An 18,467-nucleotide genomic window follows, 5' to 3' on the forward strand; every position below is an offset into this window, starting at 1 on the left:
CTTTCACATTTGTTTAAAGTAAGAAACATTCATTTTTTCCTTATCGGGATCGATATTTCGTCAACGGAAATGACGTCAAGGCTGATGGCGTACGAAAGGTGAGGATGTGTTTCTTTTGGGTGCCTTTTATGCGAAATAAGTGACGATTTGTTTAACTGTTTGTTTGTATTTTGGTTATATTTTGACAGTTGGCTGTCTAGGCGAATGCAATAGTGTATTTCTACTAGATACATCTGAAACCTATACAGACACAATATATTTTCAACAATGTAGATCCGCCCCTTCAAACCACTATGACCACAGATACATGAGAGTGCACAGACACTAAAATAAAGTCTTGTTCTGTAAAGACTGTAATAGATATTTATATCATAGAAAAAAACAATAATGCCTTGTCATTACTTTAGATTACTCTGTTAAATAATTGTAGCTTTGTGTCCTTTTTCTCGTCTTATGCCTGCTGTTTTTGACTGCTTCTCAAATTCTGATGCACTTTGATGTATTTTGCATAGATTCTTTAAAGCGAGCCAACAAGCGTCGTTTGGCTCATCACTGCAAGCTCTAACAACAACGCCTGGGCGAGGAGAAAATCAGACTACTGCACATTCATTCGATTGAATTTTTTCTTCATTAACTTTAGACCCACAATGCATCGCATCGTAAAGCAATGTTTTCATTAGAATAACATCAAAAGTTAAATAAATATTAAATTTGCATTGATTTAATGAATATATTGCACAAAGATAGTCAATATAATGGTTCTTAATTAAAATCAGCCCTGTCCAGGCTTAGGTGGGGTAATTTGCAACATACGTCATGTGACGTCAGAGTCAGATACACCGAATGTCATGTGCGGTTTGATTAGCCTGATCTAAACTAAAACTGAAAAAGTATCTGTACTTGCCCTAAAGGTCGCACCATCAACATATATTTTATGATGTGACGGTGAGGTAGTAACTATTTTAGTTAGAATAATCGAACTGTGTCTCAGGACAACCCCTCTCCACAGTTGGAATACGTCCCATATACTTGCAATGTAGCAAATTGGAGTGCCTGTGGATCTGCTCCAAAATGATTTTGAAGAAAATAAAAGGGTTGAACTGGAAATAACTACCAAATTAATCAAAACAAACCTTTTTAAGATTGTACATGTATATGCCTTTTGTCCCAAATAACAATCCATATAGAGACAGAAATTCAACTACCGGTAATTTTATCAACGTTTTTTTTTTTTGCTTCAAATTTACCTTGCCATGTTTTATATTCAGAACTCTCTGGATTTTTGCAGTAAATGCATTGAGTTCAAGTTATCGCCCATGTTTATTTTGCTGCATTGCAAATACAAGAATTTATACCTCATTGACTTCAAACATAAGAAATTAATAATTTTTTATAAGTAAAATTTGGTATATTTTTCTCAATAAACATCTCTATATTTTGATTTTTTAAGTAAAAAAGACTGGAAGATCAGTGTTGATTTTGATCCTGTTTTTGATATTACAGTGTGCGTGTCAGCAGATGGAGTGATGACCATGCACACAAGAGTAGTCTGGAAGCCGCCGCCGAGGCCGCAGCTAAAGTCAATGCCATGCTTATTGCTAAAGGAAAGCTTAAACCCTCCCAACTGTCACAACAGCAGGGTCTCAAACCGAAGGTGTGAGCTCTAAAAAGCAGGAATCTTTACCTTGATTATATAAAATTGTCAAATATTTCAGTTCTCCCAGGTTCAAGAAATTTATTTTCATTAAATATTTTGGAACATTGAAGTTTCTAAACTGGTGATTTATAATTTTAAGAAAATGTTTATGCATCTTTTAGTTAGGTTTAGGGGTTTAATCTACCCTGTCAATGTACATATGTAATAGAACATACTTTAATTAATGGTAGATGAACTGGGAGGAAAACTTTCAGTGTTCCCAGTGTAAAATAAAAAAAAAAACATAGTGATATGATAATTCAAATCTAAAACCAAAAAATTTAATTATCCAGAATCATTGTTATGGAATATTGAATTTCCGTGATTTGTTTAGCTCTTGTTTTAGAACTGTTAATTCTGTATTTTTAGAGTAGTTCACAGCCAGGAAGTCTGATTGTAGCTGAGGTGGAGATTAATGACGTTCCTATCGGATGTAGAAATATGTTAACCAGGGGAGCCACCCAAGAAGAGGTGAGATCACTGTTGTACCATGAATCAATCAGAACGTGCAGTTAATGTGTGACTTTGTAGGAATTTTTTCTGTTTTAAGCTTCTTGGGATATAATGAGCTTTCCTTTTATTTCTTTATATTCATTAATTATCATACAGTGCAAAACAAAATCAATGATTATTAGGCAAAAAAAAATTAATTACTAGTTTCTCAGGCCAAAAAATTCAAAATTTAATGCGGCAGGCAGGCTTTTTTTTCTTTTTTTTTTTTTTTTGAAGCAGGTTTTATACCTTTCTAAAGCCATTTGTTCAATAAAATGATAGTATCTACTAATCTTAGTGATGTATTCAACTTTAAATAATGTTATTCCAAACATTTATTTAAAAGTTAATATATAAAATAATGTAAATTTATTTAGTTTAATAGAAATATATTATTTTTTCTTATAAAAACGTCTATCTTAGGCTATCTAAATTTAATTCCCTGGTTCTCAGGCCTATTTTCTCCAAAACAGATGCGGGAGGGCGGCATTTTATTTTTCATTTTATTGGCAATAAAGTAGATGAGGGAGGTATTTTTTTTAATTTTAATTTCCAAATTTTCTTTAACATAAAGATATTTTTTTAATCACAGATATACTTTCCATTTCTGGTCAAAATTTCTGCTTTATCCACTGCTTAACAGCATGTAAACATCGTAGGTAATGTCCTCAAATGTATTTTCAAACGAAGGAGCCAAATTCTCATTGTAAATGGCTACCGGAAGTGATATTTGAATACTTAACTAGGAAACAAATGAGGTCGGGATTTTTTTTTTCCGGATTGGTCTCTGCAATACCAACTTTTTATTTTATCAAAAATTCAATAAAATCGGCAATGCGGCTACCTCAAAACGGATGCGCGCGGGCCTGAGAACCAAGATTTCAATTTTATATGGCCTTAGCATTGATGAAAAGGGGAATAACTCGATTTTCTTTTCCAACTTGGAAAAGTAGAAAATTGAGTTATTTCCCTTTTCAATATGTCAATAAAATTGATCAATGCGGCTGTAAAAGCTATTACAGTATAATGATTGTTATTGTGCTTTTCTTCATCAGATATCTAAACTGAGTGGTTCTGCTGTATCAACTAGAGGTCGATATTTATCACCAGAGGAGAAGATGAGAAATCTTGGGTATTTATCTTATATTCCCTATGATGTGATAAAAAAATAGTTAAACATGTGTATTTGTATGACATGCATTTCCTTGTATTTGATAAATAAATACATTATACTGATTTTTAAAAAAAAATTTAGATTTCTAAAAGCATTCGCAGACAACAATTTTACATAGAAATTCTTTTTATTGTTTCAGAGACAGACCATTGTATCTTTGTGTCCAGGGTTCAACTCAGGAATCTGTAGACAGTGAGTCATTTATTGTAAATCTGTAGGAAACCTTGTCAGTATTTTCATGAGCTAAATTCAGTTACAAAATTTGATTGTACATTGATTTTCTCAGGTTTATCACCTGTTCCATGATCCATGTTTTGTGTAACACTGTATCTGCAAAAGTTAAAAAAAAACTTAAAATAGGTGATCTTTGAATAACGCATAAAATGTGTCTGGTTTTTAAACTTGGAAGCAATTTGTATTGTAGTTGCTGTGGGGAGGATAAACGAAATCATTCTTAATGGTATGAAGTCTAAAGGGTCTAGATTCACACCCATCACAAGACCTATGGCCCCAATACAGAGACCAATGTTGAATCAACCCCCTCCGCTCATGTCACTGGAAACCCAGCCCCCTCCAATTCCTTCAGGGGTAAGATATAACCTCCACATATACTCTTTTTAATTCCTGAAGATAAAAAAGAGGGCAACTTTCCTTTAGTCTTTCATTTTAACCACAAATGTTATTTCAGTAAAATTTTATGATTTATGGAAGAAAAATTATAATTAGGAAAGAAGAACTTAGAGCACAAATACTTCCTTATTTATTAATAAAATATAAAGTTTAGTGTTGGAAAATTATGATTGACTTTAAATATTATTATAGCAGGTTCCTGTGTTGCAAGAGAAATTGTATATAGGTCTAGAACATGCACCTCCAAACTTTGATGTCAAGAATAAAATGTTAGGACCAATGGTAAATAACAACAAAATTTGATTTATTTATGAAGCATTATACATACATATTTTTTCATCCTTGATTTTTTTTTTATTGTACATTTTGTGCCATTTCAAGGGCTCATTTTTAAACCACATCCAGACGGAGACTGGTGCTAAAGTTACCCTGAGGGGAAAAGGATCAGGGTTCCTGGAACCTCTATCTGGGAGGGAAGCATTTGAACCCATGCATGTACATATTCAGTAAGTAAAAATGGTACAAAATAAAAGTAAATTGTCTACTCCTTTGTAAAAGTTTTACTCATGATATTTTTATTTATCTTGTTGTACTGCAAAGTCATAACTGATGCATAAAATAAACACGAAAATTTAAATAAGCATAGAAAGAAATAGGAATCAAGGTGCTTCAGGTCACCCTTACCATCAGGTCATTAATTGCCACCAAAAGTTTTATTTGGCCACCATTTCAGAATTTCTGTCAAAAATATTTTGTGAAGAAAACAAGTATAAGGAATAATCAATATTGCACTGTTTTACATGTGTTATGTTTTTATTCATTCAAAGATTGCTCAATATTGTGACCTTTTTTTCCTACAGACATGGACTGCTTGTTGGACTTCAGAATGGCAAACAGTTGGCTGAAAATTTGATTCAAACAGTAAGTAAAGACATTTTATACTTTTTCATAATTAATGATAGTTAACACTTATATTTTTTTCCAGATACATGTATCTGCAGAGGAGAGTATGTGATATTAACCATCTATAAATGACAGAAACACCAAAAACTCTTCTTAGGTCAGGAAAAAAACCCAGCAGCACTCCATTATTGACAATTATTATTAACTTACTATGAACTTTCTGTTTTTTTATCTGCACACAGCAATAAAATTTGCATGACTTGGATGATATTTTCAACCCCATTTTCAGAGAGAATTAAATATGCTTGCAGTGTAAAGGTTTGTATGAAATGACATAGTCAGGCCCCCTGGACAAGATTTTGTTGTGTTTGTTGTGTGTGAAATTCTAACTGGCTTTACCTTTCAGATCCATAAAAGAGAAGATTTTTATTAAATGTTTCTATACATATGATTTGAAATAAGTTCATATCACTAATGTATAACATATCCACTGTACATATGATGTAATGATCAATATATTGCTGTATTACTCTTTATGTACAATACCTGTACAGTATATCACAAAAACATATATACATATTTATCTTTCAAAATTTATCTATTGAAATGGACAATCATTTCTAAAAGCTGTTTGTTGACAATTTAATATTCTTATCTATGTTCATTTACATGTTATATGCACAAAGTTGACTAAGAAGGGATTTGTAATCAGTGATGTATTTGTGCAAAAGGAATTCAAGCTTTTGTTATTTCATTGGGATTGCAAGTAGACATTTTACGATATGTATGAAGGCTCACCTTGATGTTAACATATATTCCCAGAATCAAATTGTAAATTCTTCTCATATTTCAAATTGTGTGAAACTGTAACCTTTATTGGAACAGTAAAAAAAATTCCTGATGAATATTCAAAGTTTACACATACATTAAATGTATGCACTTAGGAAATAAATATATAAAATCGCCTCTTAATAATTATTGTGCAACCAATTGGAATAATAACTATGCCACAGACTTTGTTATTTTTATGACCATATTTACCATCAGAGGTTGGCTCTGAAATAGGGAATTGCTGACTTGTTAACTGCAACACATTCTATTAATTAACTAGTCAACCTTTACTTTTCATTATTCAGTTATAAATAATAAATTAGTATCCAACTTTAGATTCCTTTGAATGGAAAATAGAAAAATAAAACTGATTTGGAATATTTATGGTGAAATTGTAAATCAAAATACATGTATCTCTGAAAAATTTGAAAGTGTGGTTGATTATTTTTATTTATTTGCATCAAGAAATTGAGCACTTAAGTTCTGATTATTCTTTAACATTTTGATTGTGTAGAACATGTCATCTCTATCGGTATGATGAGGAAAAAGAATATTCTGTAGTTTGTGGTTTGATTGATTCTTATTCAGTGAACTTTGGGTTTTTAACCCCTTGCCAAGGCTTAAGGATAAAAAAAAAAAACATCGCCATGGATAAAAATCATTTCAAATTACAAACCTTGTGATAACCTATAGATAATGAGGACCTCATTTGATATATCATTGTGTAAGTAGACTAGTAGTCTACAGTTGTACATAATTTAAATTTTTTTATGTGTAAAAATTAAACAGAAACTTAAGAGTTTTGTGACATAATTTTTAGAGATTTTGCAAGGTTTTAATTGTTCTTATCAATTAATAAGTTGTCAGACCAGTTAGCAATTTCCTTCTGTAAATTTGACATATAATAATCACACTAAAGTAAGATACTTGTGTTTGAAAAAAAACTGATACCTCTAATTTCAATGAACTAAGTACTCAGTAGAATTCTTGATTGGACAATGACCGACATTTGACAGTTGTGACATGACTGCATGGACCTATGCTCTAGGTTGTATAATCAATCAAATGCTTTGGTCTCTTCTAGGTACAACAAGATTATGCCCAGTTCCAGCAAGCTTTGGTTGCTATGCCACCCACTCTATCCCCTGCTACAGCTACCATATTAGCAGGTCTGCAGCAGAGTAAGTCTATGGCTAATCCAGAGGCGCTCCTAATGTTAAGGACAATTCACTATTGTTAGGGCCAAGGGAATAGTCTGTATTTTAATGTCTGAATTTTCTGTCCATATTTTGAGGCCACCATGATGTGATGAACTCCCAGATGTTGGTTTTGCTGACCTGATTTTATCCAAACCATCCACCGAATAGAGTAGTTTTGATATTTACATCTTACTTTATTAATAGTGAAATTATTATTTTTTACATGAGTTATTAATATTTAGTACATTGTACATTTCATTCATCCATATATATTTTACACAAGACTTATTGAGCATTTGACATCTAAATTATATGCATATTTTCCAGCAAAACAAAATATCAATGAAAATATATATTGATGGATAGATCATGTACTTTTGATTACACTTTTTTATATGTTTGATTAACAAAGATTTTTTTTTCAGAATTATTATAAGCACTGTTTTAGATATAAAGGAATATGCACTGTGAGACTGTGATTTGGAGGTCGTGGAGGTAGCTGAATTGTGAAGGATGATTGAAATTCATTACATTTGATTTCACAGGTCTACAGTCAGCTGACTTTGAGTGAGATATGGTTACATACCTCAGGATCCTTGGTGTTTAAGGAATTAGGAATGCTAATACTGTCTGCTATTGTAATGTCTACAGGATTTTTTTATTAAGGTTAACACAGATTGTCCAAGACATTTTCTCAAAATTTCTCTTTATTATTATACCTGGTAAGTGAAATTTCTCAAATGGAACTGACTGACATCAATGAACAACATGAGCAGAGTGGCTATTATATGACCAAGCATTGATATCATTGTTCATATTTACAGCCTCCATAATTAATGTTTAATATATATTGAAATTTTCTTTTTTATGCAGGAAAGAGCATGTCACTGTGTTTAAAGCTGGAAAAGTAATTTTTCTTAATTTCTCATTTCAGTCCAATGATGTTTTTAACAATAAATTATATTTGTAGTTATGTGGACCATGAGTACCCCAGAACACTTGATCAGCAGTTATTTCTGATCTCTATTTTTGTTCCAGAAATGCAAGTAATCAAAGGCTTTGTTGAATTAGTAAAAAAAAAAAATTTACAGTTTGAATTTATAAATATTCAGTAAACATATAAGAGGGTGAAACAGGTTGTGCAAAGTAGAAAAATGTACATACAGTTGAACTTAGTATCCTAAATATCTTGAATACCATGGACTATGTTTAAGCCTTGTTGAATTTGCAACCACTTTTTTTTTTTTACTGGGTATGTATTCTAACCTTGATATCTATAATTCTCAGATACTTATTATCTGGATTTTTTTCTTGGCATCATCAAATTTGAGATACCAGTGGTTAAACTGTATGTATTTGATAATGATTTATTTATACAAATGTCTGGTCAGGATTTTTAAGATTTCAGGTAGGACCATGGAATTCTTAGTTAGACTTAATGTGTAATACATGTACCAAATAAAATCTATGAGAAATTTCACAAAAAAGCAGACAGTATGAGCATTTTATGATGATAGGGTTTAAACATTTCCTACATTAACTTGTTTATATCTGTGATCATTGGATTATTTATAGGTACCCCAGGAGGGATTTTTAGCCATCCTACTCTTGGTGCCCTGTCAGGGGTCACTCAGGCATTATCTTTACAGCCCCATCCAGGTAAATACACAAAACCAGCTCATTTTTATTAAAACATGGGTCAGTGTGAAATGTATATTTTAACATATTCGGTTTGACAAGTAAACAAAAATAAAAGGGGGACTCCTGATCCCACACAATGCCCTATCATTAGGCTACTGTGATGTAAGTTATTTTGAAACCTACAATAAATTAAATTATAAAGGGCAACAGATTTAAAATAAAGCACAAATAACAGACACATGGAATTCAAATAATTTTTAGAAAATAAAAACATTTCAATAAATGACAGGTTTACCTGAATCATATATGCAAGACATCATCAGATTAGTTCAAGTTATATATGTTTGATGGGGAAAAAAAAACAAAAAATATTATGAAGTACTATATATTTTTTAATAATATTTAGAGTTTTTTTCCTTGAGAAAGTTGTCCCATTGTCTTACTTTTTTGTCTGCAATGCCAAGAGTTTAAACAACACATTTCATATCCTGTTGAAAAAAAAACTTTGGTACAATTTAAGAAAATTCCAAATCTCCATTCTATTTTAATCATTGTATAGGATTACAGCCGCTGAATTCAATTCCTGCTATCAATCAACCGGTGATGACGAATGTGGTTCTCTCATCTAGTCCTGTCCTCACTTCCAATAACCCAGGTCAGAATCTCATTATGTGAGGAAAAAGAAAACCTTAGAAAACAAGAGTTTCATCTTTTAATTTTCTCCCAGTATATAATTCAGTGACACATTCTTGTACAAAATATTTGATACAATTATTATTTCCAGTAGGTTCCTCTATAGCTGGTGGTCATCCTCAGCAGGTGATAGTACAGACACAGGTCCCCCCTCCCCATGCTGTTCCTCACTTGGGGCCTCCACATCTTTACCCGGGAAACCCTCCCCCCGCCAGTAGCCCCCAGCCCCTGATGACTACAGTACAACCAGAGTTAGTGCCAGCCTCACTCCCCATGTGGGGGTCTCCTGCACCGACAGGCATACCAGCCCAGCAGATCATCCAACAGGTGATTATATATATTCTAACAAAGAGAGGGGGTAAATAGGTATTCACTGTGTATGTTTGTCCTCCTGTTGATGGCTTTGTTTTTAGATTATAACTTGGTAATAGAGAAACATTGTAAGGTCATACTTCACACAAGAAATATTTATAATCTTTAGATGTGCCATAGCCTCAGTATGCTAGTACTTAGAATTAAAGTTGTTGAAATTATGGAGTTGACTCAGAGACAGAAATAAAGGTTTTATATATTTACATGTACAAGCTATACAATTCTAATTCATCCTCTTATAATATCTCATGTAGGGAGAGTGCGAATTAAGTTTTTAGAACTTGTGCCTAATCCCATTGTATATATTTAGTGCAATAAAATACAGGTGACTCTCGATGGCTCGAACTCCGACCTCTCGAAGTTCTCGATCTCTCGAAGTTAACCTCCGGTCCCGTTTTTTTCCTCTATATAACTAAGCAAATTTACTCCTGATTTCTCGAACTTCTATTTCTCGAAGTTCTCTATCTCTCGAACCAAAACCTGGGACCCGTTACATATATTTTATTGAATTTTACTCTCTATCTCTCGAAGTTTTGATTGCGCGTGTATACACGCCGATCAAGCGTGAAATTGAGCCTGGACTTACCTGGAAAAACAGTTAACGCCTGGGGCTGGCGTGGAGGTGTTAACTGGGTGTTTACATAGATGACACTACACCTGTGGGTCGTCCGTGTATTGATATAATTCATTGGTTATTATTGGTAAATTATAAACGAACTCAGAACTTATTTTGACTTGAAACCGAGATGATAATTTTTAAAAAAAAATAAATTGATAGACGTTCGTTTCAATGAATTCCCATAGACTATGAACTTTTATTAGTGTCTACATAATCCCAGTATGGCAAATATTGCACAAGAAATTACTTTCTCAAGGACTGAATACCGATTAAGAAAAATCTGTTGAACACTGGTGAATGACCCAATCAAGCCGCGGAATGCCAAAACCGACAATTGCTTGTATTCGGGTTTCATGTTATCATGAAATAAGAACAAATAAATATTGAAACTTCAGGAATTCGTTATATTTATTCGAAATACGATCAGTGTTGTTGATAACAAGTATATTACCTGTAAAATACGATTGAAAACGTGCAATAACTTTATTTACATATACTTCCGGTATCTATGATAGTAGAACATCGATGATCGGAACGGAAAATTCCGGATTTTGTTAACATTCTATCTCTCGAACCCCTCGATCTCTCGAACTTTTCTTGCGGTCCCTTGAACTTTGAGCGATCGAGATTCACCTGTATGTTCAAGTCAAGCTGTATAATTAGTCATTAAGAAGAAAATTGTAAATCAGATGTACTGAGTACTTTGTTGCCCATGGGCCTCTTGTTTGGACAAGCAATTTTCTTTTACAGCCATCTCAATAAATATACCTGTATTTAATAATACTTAGATTCCAATGAGTGTTGGTGCCCCAGTCAGTAGTTATGGACCACCCATCTCAAGTGCCTATCCTCCTTTCTCGACTTCACTGGGACCGTCGACTAGCACGTATGCCCCCATCAGCAGTGTCCCCCTAGCTAGAGTTTCCTCTCCCGTGGCTGTTACCTCCTCCACAACCAGTGGATACAGCTTTAATGGACCCCTGAAAGAGGAAAATAAACGGAGATTTACAGAGGAAAAGCCCGAGGAAAAAGTACCAGAAAACCTACTAGGTTATGAGGTTTGTTGAATTGTCATTGTTATTGAGAAAAAATGGATTTAAAAAAAATTGTAAGGTGATTGGTGCACATTGATTTTTTTAATACTCAGATCCTGTACCCAAACTAAAGTATATGAACAGTTCCGGGTATATGCAGCAATGTTTAAATTCATAAATTTGTAATGCATTAGTTTTAGTCCTAAATTATAAATTCCAATTATAAACTAGAATTATTTTTAAATTCAACTCATTTAGAAGATACAGTTATTTTATGTGTTTTATTTCAGCATGGTCCACCCCACCTTACAAATCTGGTGGTACAAGGACCACCCCCTGTACAGTCTCAGTCTCCCACCCAAGGACAGCTGGTCCAGGCACCGGTCACTCACGTCATCCAGACTGTAACCCCCACACAGGTCATACACGGTCCCCCTCCAGCTCAAATAGTCCAGGGACCACCTCCGGGATACCAAGCACCCCCGCCACATTTCTTACCTGGGCCACCACCACCTGGACAGATCCCAGCCCCCTATCAACTGGGGCCACCTCCAACTGTATCTGAGGCGGTACCTGTGATGTCACAAAGCACCCAGCCACCACTGGGTTCTCCTGTGTATTCTGTTCATACTTCCATTTCAGAGGAGGGCAGGTTTGTTATTTTTAAAAAGCCTGAAAAAAGTATTTGACTTTTGATGTACATTTTCCATAGGAACTATAAATTCAAGGTTTTTAGAGTGCAAGTGCCTCATTGTAATCTCTCCTCTAGCCAATCAACATTCTGTTCATACACTTTTTATGTGCCATGAATTGATAGACAAAAGATTTTATTGTTTTTGACCTGTCTGTCTGTCTGTTGTCAACTTTAACCTTCCCCATAAATTTTGAACCATGAGAGATAGAGACTTCATATTTGGTATGCACAAATTAAGCTCTTTCAAATGACACCAAGGTCAATGACCTTTTGACTTTGACTGTGACCTATATGCTAAAATAGCTTTTTTTGAACTTTTGGCATAACTTTTTAATAGGAGAAAGAGACTTCATATTTGGTATGCATACTCTGCTAATTAAGTTCTTTCAAATGATACCAAAGTCTATGACCTTGTGACCTTGACTGTGACCTATATGCTAAAAATAGCTTTTTAGAACTTTGTTGCTGCCGGGCACAAACTGTTTCACAAACACATCTTGTTTTCCTTTTCTAGCTCTTTTGGGCAAAGAACGGAGAGTTAAGCATTAATATTGTCTTTGTAGCATTTCATCTGTCAATTAACAGTTTTTAAGGAGCAGTGCTCCTCTTATTATGAATTAATGAAAAATTATTGGCATCTTTCAAAAATCTTCTCGCTAACAAATGAGCCTAAAGTAATTGAATCTTGTGTGAAACCATCCTCATGTAGTGTAGTTCCATGTTTGTTCAAATCATGATCACTTAGGAGTAGGGAGTGGTCACAATGGGCTATCAAAGTTTTACATGAGAATACGTAGGAAAAATCTTCAAAATCTCAGAAATCCTATTTCTGGAGCAGCAAAGCTTTAATAGGTCTTATTTATATAAGAGCATTGAGTAGAATCAAGTTTATACAAGTCAAGATTCCTCCCAAGGAGGGGGGTGAGATGGAGTTGAAATGGGCATTCAAAGTTTTACACTTGAACACAAAGGAAATTTTTTTTTTCAAGAACAGCAAAGCCATGATTGATCATATTTATATGGAAGCATCCTCAAACAGTGTAGATTCAATTTTGTTCAAATAATGACTCTGAGGGTGTAGGATGGGGCTCCAATAGAAAATCAAAGTTTACATTGAAATGCATAGAGAAAAAAAATGGCCATAGTTACTCAGGTGAGCTTTGTCTATGGGCCTCTTTTTAAATAAAATTATGCCATTATTTTAGGGTAACCCACACCTACACAGTGCAGTCAAACAGTGGAGGATTGGCCACACCCCCACAGGAGTCAGTTAATGAAGCAGACAAAAAATTGATGCCCCCTCCAGCTCTACCTACAGGTAAATGTCTTCAATATTACCTTATTCAAATGCTTGTGTTTGCATTATTAAAGATTATGTAAAGCAATTAAAAACAAATATTCAAACCAATTTTCTCAACTTTTTTTCTCACCTAAAATTTACATGCCATGTTTACATTTGGAACTCTCCAGTAAATGCACCAAGTTCGAGTTATTGCCCATGTTAATTTTAAACATGGTTAGATAAAATAACTGGTCTCAATTTCTTGGCAAAATAATTAAAAAGGGACAGGCCACCTCATGATATTGCTTATAACGAGGAAAGTTTACATGCACGGGTAATTAGCTTGTAGAATAAACAGGTTTCTTAAATGACCAGTGCTTACAGACACCTGTTCACTTGGCTAGCGGTTCACCGAGTTAAAAATAGACACCAGCTTCAGCAAAATTTGTGTTTACATTTCAATTTATTTTTAAGAAAAATATTTTTGCAAACGCAATGCTTGCACAAAATTGCTAAAAGTTTATCTACAGTGAAAATTTCCAGATTTACAGTATTTCAAACTGGTATGAAAACATGCCATTCAGTGTAGATTCCTTATGTTCAGCTCTAGGTAATTCAAAAAATTTATAATTGAAGAAAAATAGAAATTTTGTATACATGTATATTGATGAGTGGAGAATTTTTAAAATGATTTAAGAATTTAAAAAAAAAAAAAAATAATAATAAAATGAAAATCCATTTGTGAATGCACTTGTAACTGTAATATTGAATAATTTTTTAGGAGTCAAACGATCTGCATCAGACAATTTGACAGAGTCACCAGAGAGGAAGAGCAAGAAAGGTAATTACAGGAAATCCACACCATTTTGATTGAAAATTATACCTTCAGCTTGGAATTTCCTTCAACTTTTAGACACTAATGGTAAACTTTTTTATCCCATTTTAACAGATAGTGATGATGAGGATGAAGAAGTTAAGTCATCAATGAGACAGCAACACAAGGAGGCCAAAAAGTACCAGTATAACCAGTACTCCAGCACTCCACAGCTGTACGGTCAACCCCCACCACCAGAACAACTCACACCCCCTGTACAGTACAGAGGGGACACCTCTCCAGGGCACCAGTTTGAACAGGTGCAGCAGCCACCCCCACAGTTCTTACCCCCAGGACAAGTGGTGCCACTTCCTCAGCCAACAGAGACATCCCCAGGGTCAGAAAATCTTGGTCAACCTGGACTTCAACAACAGATCATCATACAGCCACCCCCTCAGTTACCAGGCCATCCACCGTCCCCTGCCTTCCAACAGCCAGTGTACCCTTCCGCTGGTTCCCATAGCCCCACCCCTCCCCCTCCCTGGAACACAGAACCGCCTCCAGTGTCTGGCCCCAGCCCTGGGCCGGCACAGCCATTGCTCCCGCAACAGATTACACTGAGTGCTCCCCACAGAGTGAACCCCCCAGAACAGAGACTCATGCATGAAGAACATAGGATATATGGTGAAGCAATACCTCCCCCTCCTCCTAATTTCCAGGCAGGACCACCCCCTCCAGGGTCCACTCCTCAATTAATTGTCCCCCCTCATCTCCCTCCTCCAACACAAACAATAGTGTCAATACCACAGTTCAATGGACAGCCCCCTCCTTTCCCTGGCCAGCCTCCTCCACAAGGAGGATACCAGTACCCCTCTGGACCCCCACTTACCATGTCCTATTGGTGATTCAGTGTCCCTCTTATAAGATATGGCTGGATGAATGGCAGTAAGGTCATACAACTTGTCAACACATTAGGCTGAAAGTTCTTTTAATGTGTATTTTAAATCAAGAACAATGAACTGTTAGTTGAAGACTGTTAGATTATAGCATGGTATTACAATGTGAAAGATGTATTATGTCATTTTTTTTTTTGAATGACCAATAATTTTGTAAAATTGTTATGTTTCAGTGCTTTGCATTAGCGAATGATTTGTCATTAAAATGACAAGTGAAAAACTTGTTACTTTTTAATGAAATACATGTAGTTTATATCTTTTATCTGCACTAAATATCAAGCTCAAAGAAGGATTCTTGTCTGGTTTCTGACTGAATGAAATATTCAAATTATATGCTTAAATGTCTTTTATGAATAGTTGTTAAGATGTTAAAGATAATTTTTTTCCCTTCTCATAATTGTACAAATAGAAATGGTAAACCAAGTTTGAAATCTAGAAGGGACTATATTTTTAGTGGAAAGGTGGCATAAAAAGTATCTTTTCTTCATCTGAAAATTATTACTAAAAAAGGAATTCAATTACTTTTTATAAACAATAACTGATGCATAACTTGTTTTGGATTTTGTTAATCCGACTAAAAATTCAGAACATGAGTTTATCAGTCTTTAGAGATGACTATAAAGGGTTGGGAGGTGGATGAATTATACAGGTTGAATATTAAATGGGTCTTGAACTAGGAAGTGAAAGGTAGTTGATTGACCAATGCTGGAAATTGGAGAAATTCTCCCCAACAGTGTGCAGGAAATCTTGCGCTGTAAATTGATCTTTTTTTTGCATTACAGGATCTGTAGCGTTATGGTCAAAGACTAATATATAAAACCATAGCGCTACAGTTCTGCAGCTAATCCCATTTGATAAACCCTAATTGAAAAGGTATCATTTGGTTGGCAAACACAATTTTTGATTGAAAAGTTATGTACTTGACCTATCCTTTCCTAAAACAGGTTAATAGTTAATTGTTAACCTTTACTTAGTGATATTGACTTTTTGTCAAACTGTGAAAATTTCATTCAAGTACGAAAAAGGTGAAAATTAATTAAACAGTTTTACAAGGAAGTCTGCATATTGGGGTACACTGTACTTTACATGCATGATGGTATGTGGTATGCTAGCTGTCTAGCGTAATTATTTGTCTTAATTGTACTTTTATTCGTTAAATCAAAATATCAATTGGGACTGAATTTTATGAAATAGTATTACTGTCTAATACAATGAAGAAAAATGAAATATGTATATACGAATGGTTTATTGATTAACCTTGATGTCTATACTCATGGAAATGAATAAGCTTATTTCTTATCAGTTTATCAAGAATAAACAAATGTTCGTCCATTTCCTCTGGAATATGTTTCCGAATATAATCTGCCAACTTGGTAATATATTCGGAGTTAGGTCCGGCGCTTCCATGCGCGTGCACTACCGTGTCAGCGATATACTGTAAGTCTTTTTCCTCGTCTCCCGCTGAGGGCCCTGTGTACAATGGGTTCTTCTCTGTTGCTTGATACAATAAAACGTCACAAGGATAGTTAGAATTTTTGCTGTAGAATTTAGTGGTAACTGTCACATAACTTCCAAGAATTTTTTCTCTCACACTTAATTTCTCCAGCACTTCTGTCACTTTTTTAGCCCCCTTCACGGTAAACTTCACTCCCCACAGGCATTTCTGAAAAATACGCAGATCTGTGAATACTGATTGGTGGAGAAGGTAAACAGGTTATTTTTAGACAAACACATGTGCTGCGTAGAATGATGCAATCAATGTTATCTTACCTGATTATCTGCTTTAATTAAGGTAGCAACTCTTCCTGGCTATTAAAATAATAAATAGTTAAAATAAATATATGATAAATTTATTACACACTTGATTAAATCAAAAATACATGCATATAGATATAATTAGTATTCTGTTGATTCTTGTCGCTAAATTCATTTCTCTGATTTGCATTGAAATGAGGAAGTCGTAGACTTATATTTGCGGTTAAAATGTCGAAGTCTGTCTTATCCCTACAAACCATTGCTTAATGAGAAAAAGGTTTATCGATCGGGAAACAATAGTTTAATATTCAAGACTGTCGCCCTACCTTTTCTTTCGTGCCTCTTTGTTCGGTGTTGCTTTGCCAAAATCTTCTCTGATACCCACGAATATATCCATGTTCCTTTGTAGAATATTTAAAATCGGGTTTCCACATAAGGGAGCCATAACCAAAGATGTGAAGTTCGTCCATATTTGTACGATTCGAATTGCGCAGTGTGTGTGTGGTGTTAAACAGTTGCTTGTTCTGGCTTTATATGCGCACACTCCTGTGGCTGACTGGGCGCACGTAACAAGATGATGCAACGCATAATATTTCCCTATTTTTAATTTTCTGCCCGTTTTTCATTGATTGAAAAAAGCTGTCGTTGTGAATGATCTATTTACGGGTCTCTGTTAATTATTTATATTTTCCCCTTATCATGTGCATTGAAATGTGTAAAAAAAAAAAAAAGAAAAGAAAAGAAAAAAAGAAACAATGGGTTCCTCTCTCTTTCCTCTCTTTTTTGTTCCCCACTTTTGCGAAAGCGAGGGGACATATGAAATCTCATTCGTCTGTTAGTCTGTCGGAAAACTTTGATCTTGGTCATAACTTTTGAATGAGAAGAGATAGGGTTTCATACTTAACACATTTTTACATTATGACAAAATTTACCTTTCCAAATATTCTATTGACCTACTTTTCAAAAATTTTAACATAACTTTTGAAAGTGAAAAGATAGGACTAGTTTAATTCATATTACACATGTACATGTTTTTTACCTGTGACAAGAATCTTCGATTCAAATCATATGATTTTTACCCCGTGACCTTGAAGTTTGACCTTCTTTTCAAAAATGCTATCTTTCTTTGTAACTTTTGATTAATTGAGAAGAGATAGGACTTTTATATTTGACATGAACCCTGACATGATGTTTCCGAGCATGCTGTGATTGTTACCCACTTGACCTTAATTTTCAATTTTTACTTAATTTTCATAACTTTGGTGATTATTTTAGAATCGCATATGATAGGGCGTTCATATTTGACACAATATGCCATAAATAATGGTATCCCATCCACGTAGACACTGACAACGTAGGACCAGAATTCTTTGAATAAGTTTGTTTATTTGTAAATAAAATAATAAAACACACACACACACCGCACGGTGCATTTTCCAGCCGTTTTTATAAGAGATCAATACAAACTTCATGGACATATACTTTTATCTTTTCTTGTGTATGCTTATGGCAGGAAGTTACGTTTCCTGTCAACATAAAATGATTGCATCATTTTATCGAATCTTCTATGTTCATCAGCGTATCCAAGAAACCATCCCCGTACTAGGAGGAGAGCTGGAATTACCCTCAAGGCTACTAACAACCGAACAAAGAACACTCAAACACGACACGTTTATCTATTC

General features: G+C 34.4%; 2 protein-coding genes across 2 annotated transcripts; one reads left to right on the forward strand and one right to left on the reverse strand.

Moving 5' to 3' along the window:
• Positions 1–13: 13 nt before the first annotated feature.
• On the forward strand, positions 14–15,363 carry LOC134245049 (KH homology domain-containing protein 4-like). The gene is made up of 18 exons (XM_062727301.1): positions 14–98; positions 1,504–1,654; positions 2,066–2,167; positions 3,244–3,320; positions 3,502–3,554; positions 3,787–3,950; positions 4,188–4,274; positions 4,374–4,498; positions 4,853–4,913; positions 6,811–6,907; positions 8,501–8,584; positions 9,126–9,221; positions 9,354–9,586; positions 11,039–11,308; positions 11,575–11,936; positions 13,184–13,296; positions 14,042–14,101; positions 14,210–15,363. Exons 1-18 carry the CDS (start codon positions 70–72, stop codon positions 14,977–14,979), a joined length of 2,934 nt encoding a protein of 977 aa, XP_062583285.1. The 5' UTR covers positions 14–69; the 3' UTR covers positions 14,980–15,363.
• An 892-nt stretch (positions 15,364–16,255) lies between these two features.
• LOC134245054 (putative glutathione-specific gamma-glutamylcyclotransferase 2) lies at positions 16,256–17,288 on the reverse strand. Its single transcript, XM_062727310.1, has 3 exons — positions 17,112–17,288; positions 16,801–16,839; positions 16,256–16,693 (listed from the first exon to the last, which is right to left on the reverse strand). Exons 1-3 carry the CDS (start codon positions 17,253–17,255, stop codon positions 16,283–16,285), a joined length of 594 nt encoding a protein of 197 aa, XP_062583294.1. The 5' UTR covers positions 17,256–17,288; the 3' UTR covers positions 16,256–16,282.
• Positions 17,289–18,467: the final 1,179 nt, after the last annotated feature.

Source organism: Saccostrea cucullata, unplaced genomic scaffold (genome assembly GCF_032062105.1).
Source record: "Saccostrea cucullata isolate Sc308-1 unplaced genomic scaffold, CSIRO_AGI_Scuc_v1 ctg494, whole genome shotgun sequence".
NCBI classification, from domain to species: Eukaryota; Metazoa; Mollusca; class Bivalvia; order Ostreida; family Ostreidae; genus Saccostrea; species Saccostrea cuccullata.

Coding starts and splice junctions, on each gene's coding strand:
- LOC134245049 (XM_062727301.1), top strand. CDS start 70: ATGACGTCAAGGCTGATGGCGTACGAAAG. Junction 2,168..3,243: donor GGGGAGCCACCCAAGAAGAG/GTGAGATCACTG, acceptor TTTCTTCATCAG/ATATCTAAACTGAGTGGTTC. Junction 13,297..14,041: donor CCCTCCAGCTCTACCTACAG/GTAAATGTCTTC, acceptor ATAATTTTTTAG/GAGTCAAACGATCTGCATCA.
- LOC134245054 (XM_062727310.1), bottom strand. CDS start 17,255: ATGGACGAACTTCACATCTTTGGTTATGGCTCCCTTATGTGGAAACCC. Junction 16,840..17,111: donor AAAGAGGCACGAAAGAAAAG/GTAGGGCGACAG, acceptor TTATTTTAATAG/CCAGGAAGAGTTGCTACCTT. Junction 16,694..16,800: donor TAATTAAAGCAGATAATCAG/GTAAGATAACAT, acceptor CGTATTTTTCAG/AAATGCCTGTGGGGAGTGAA.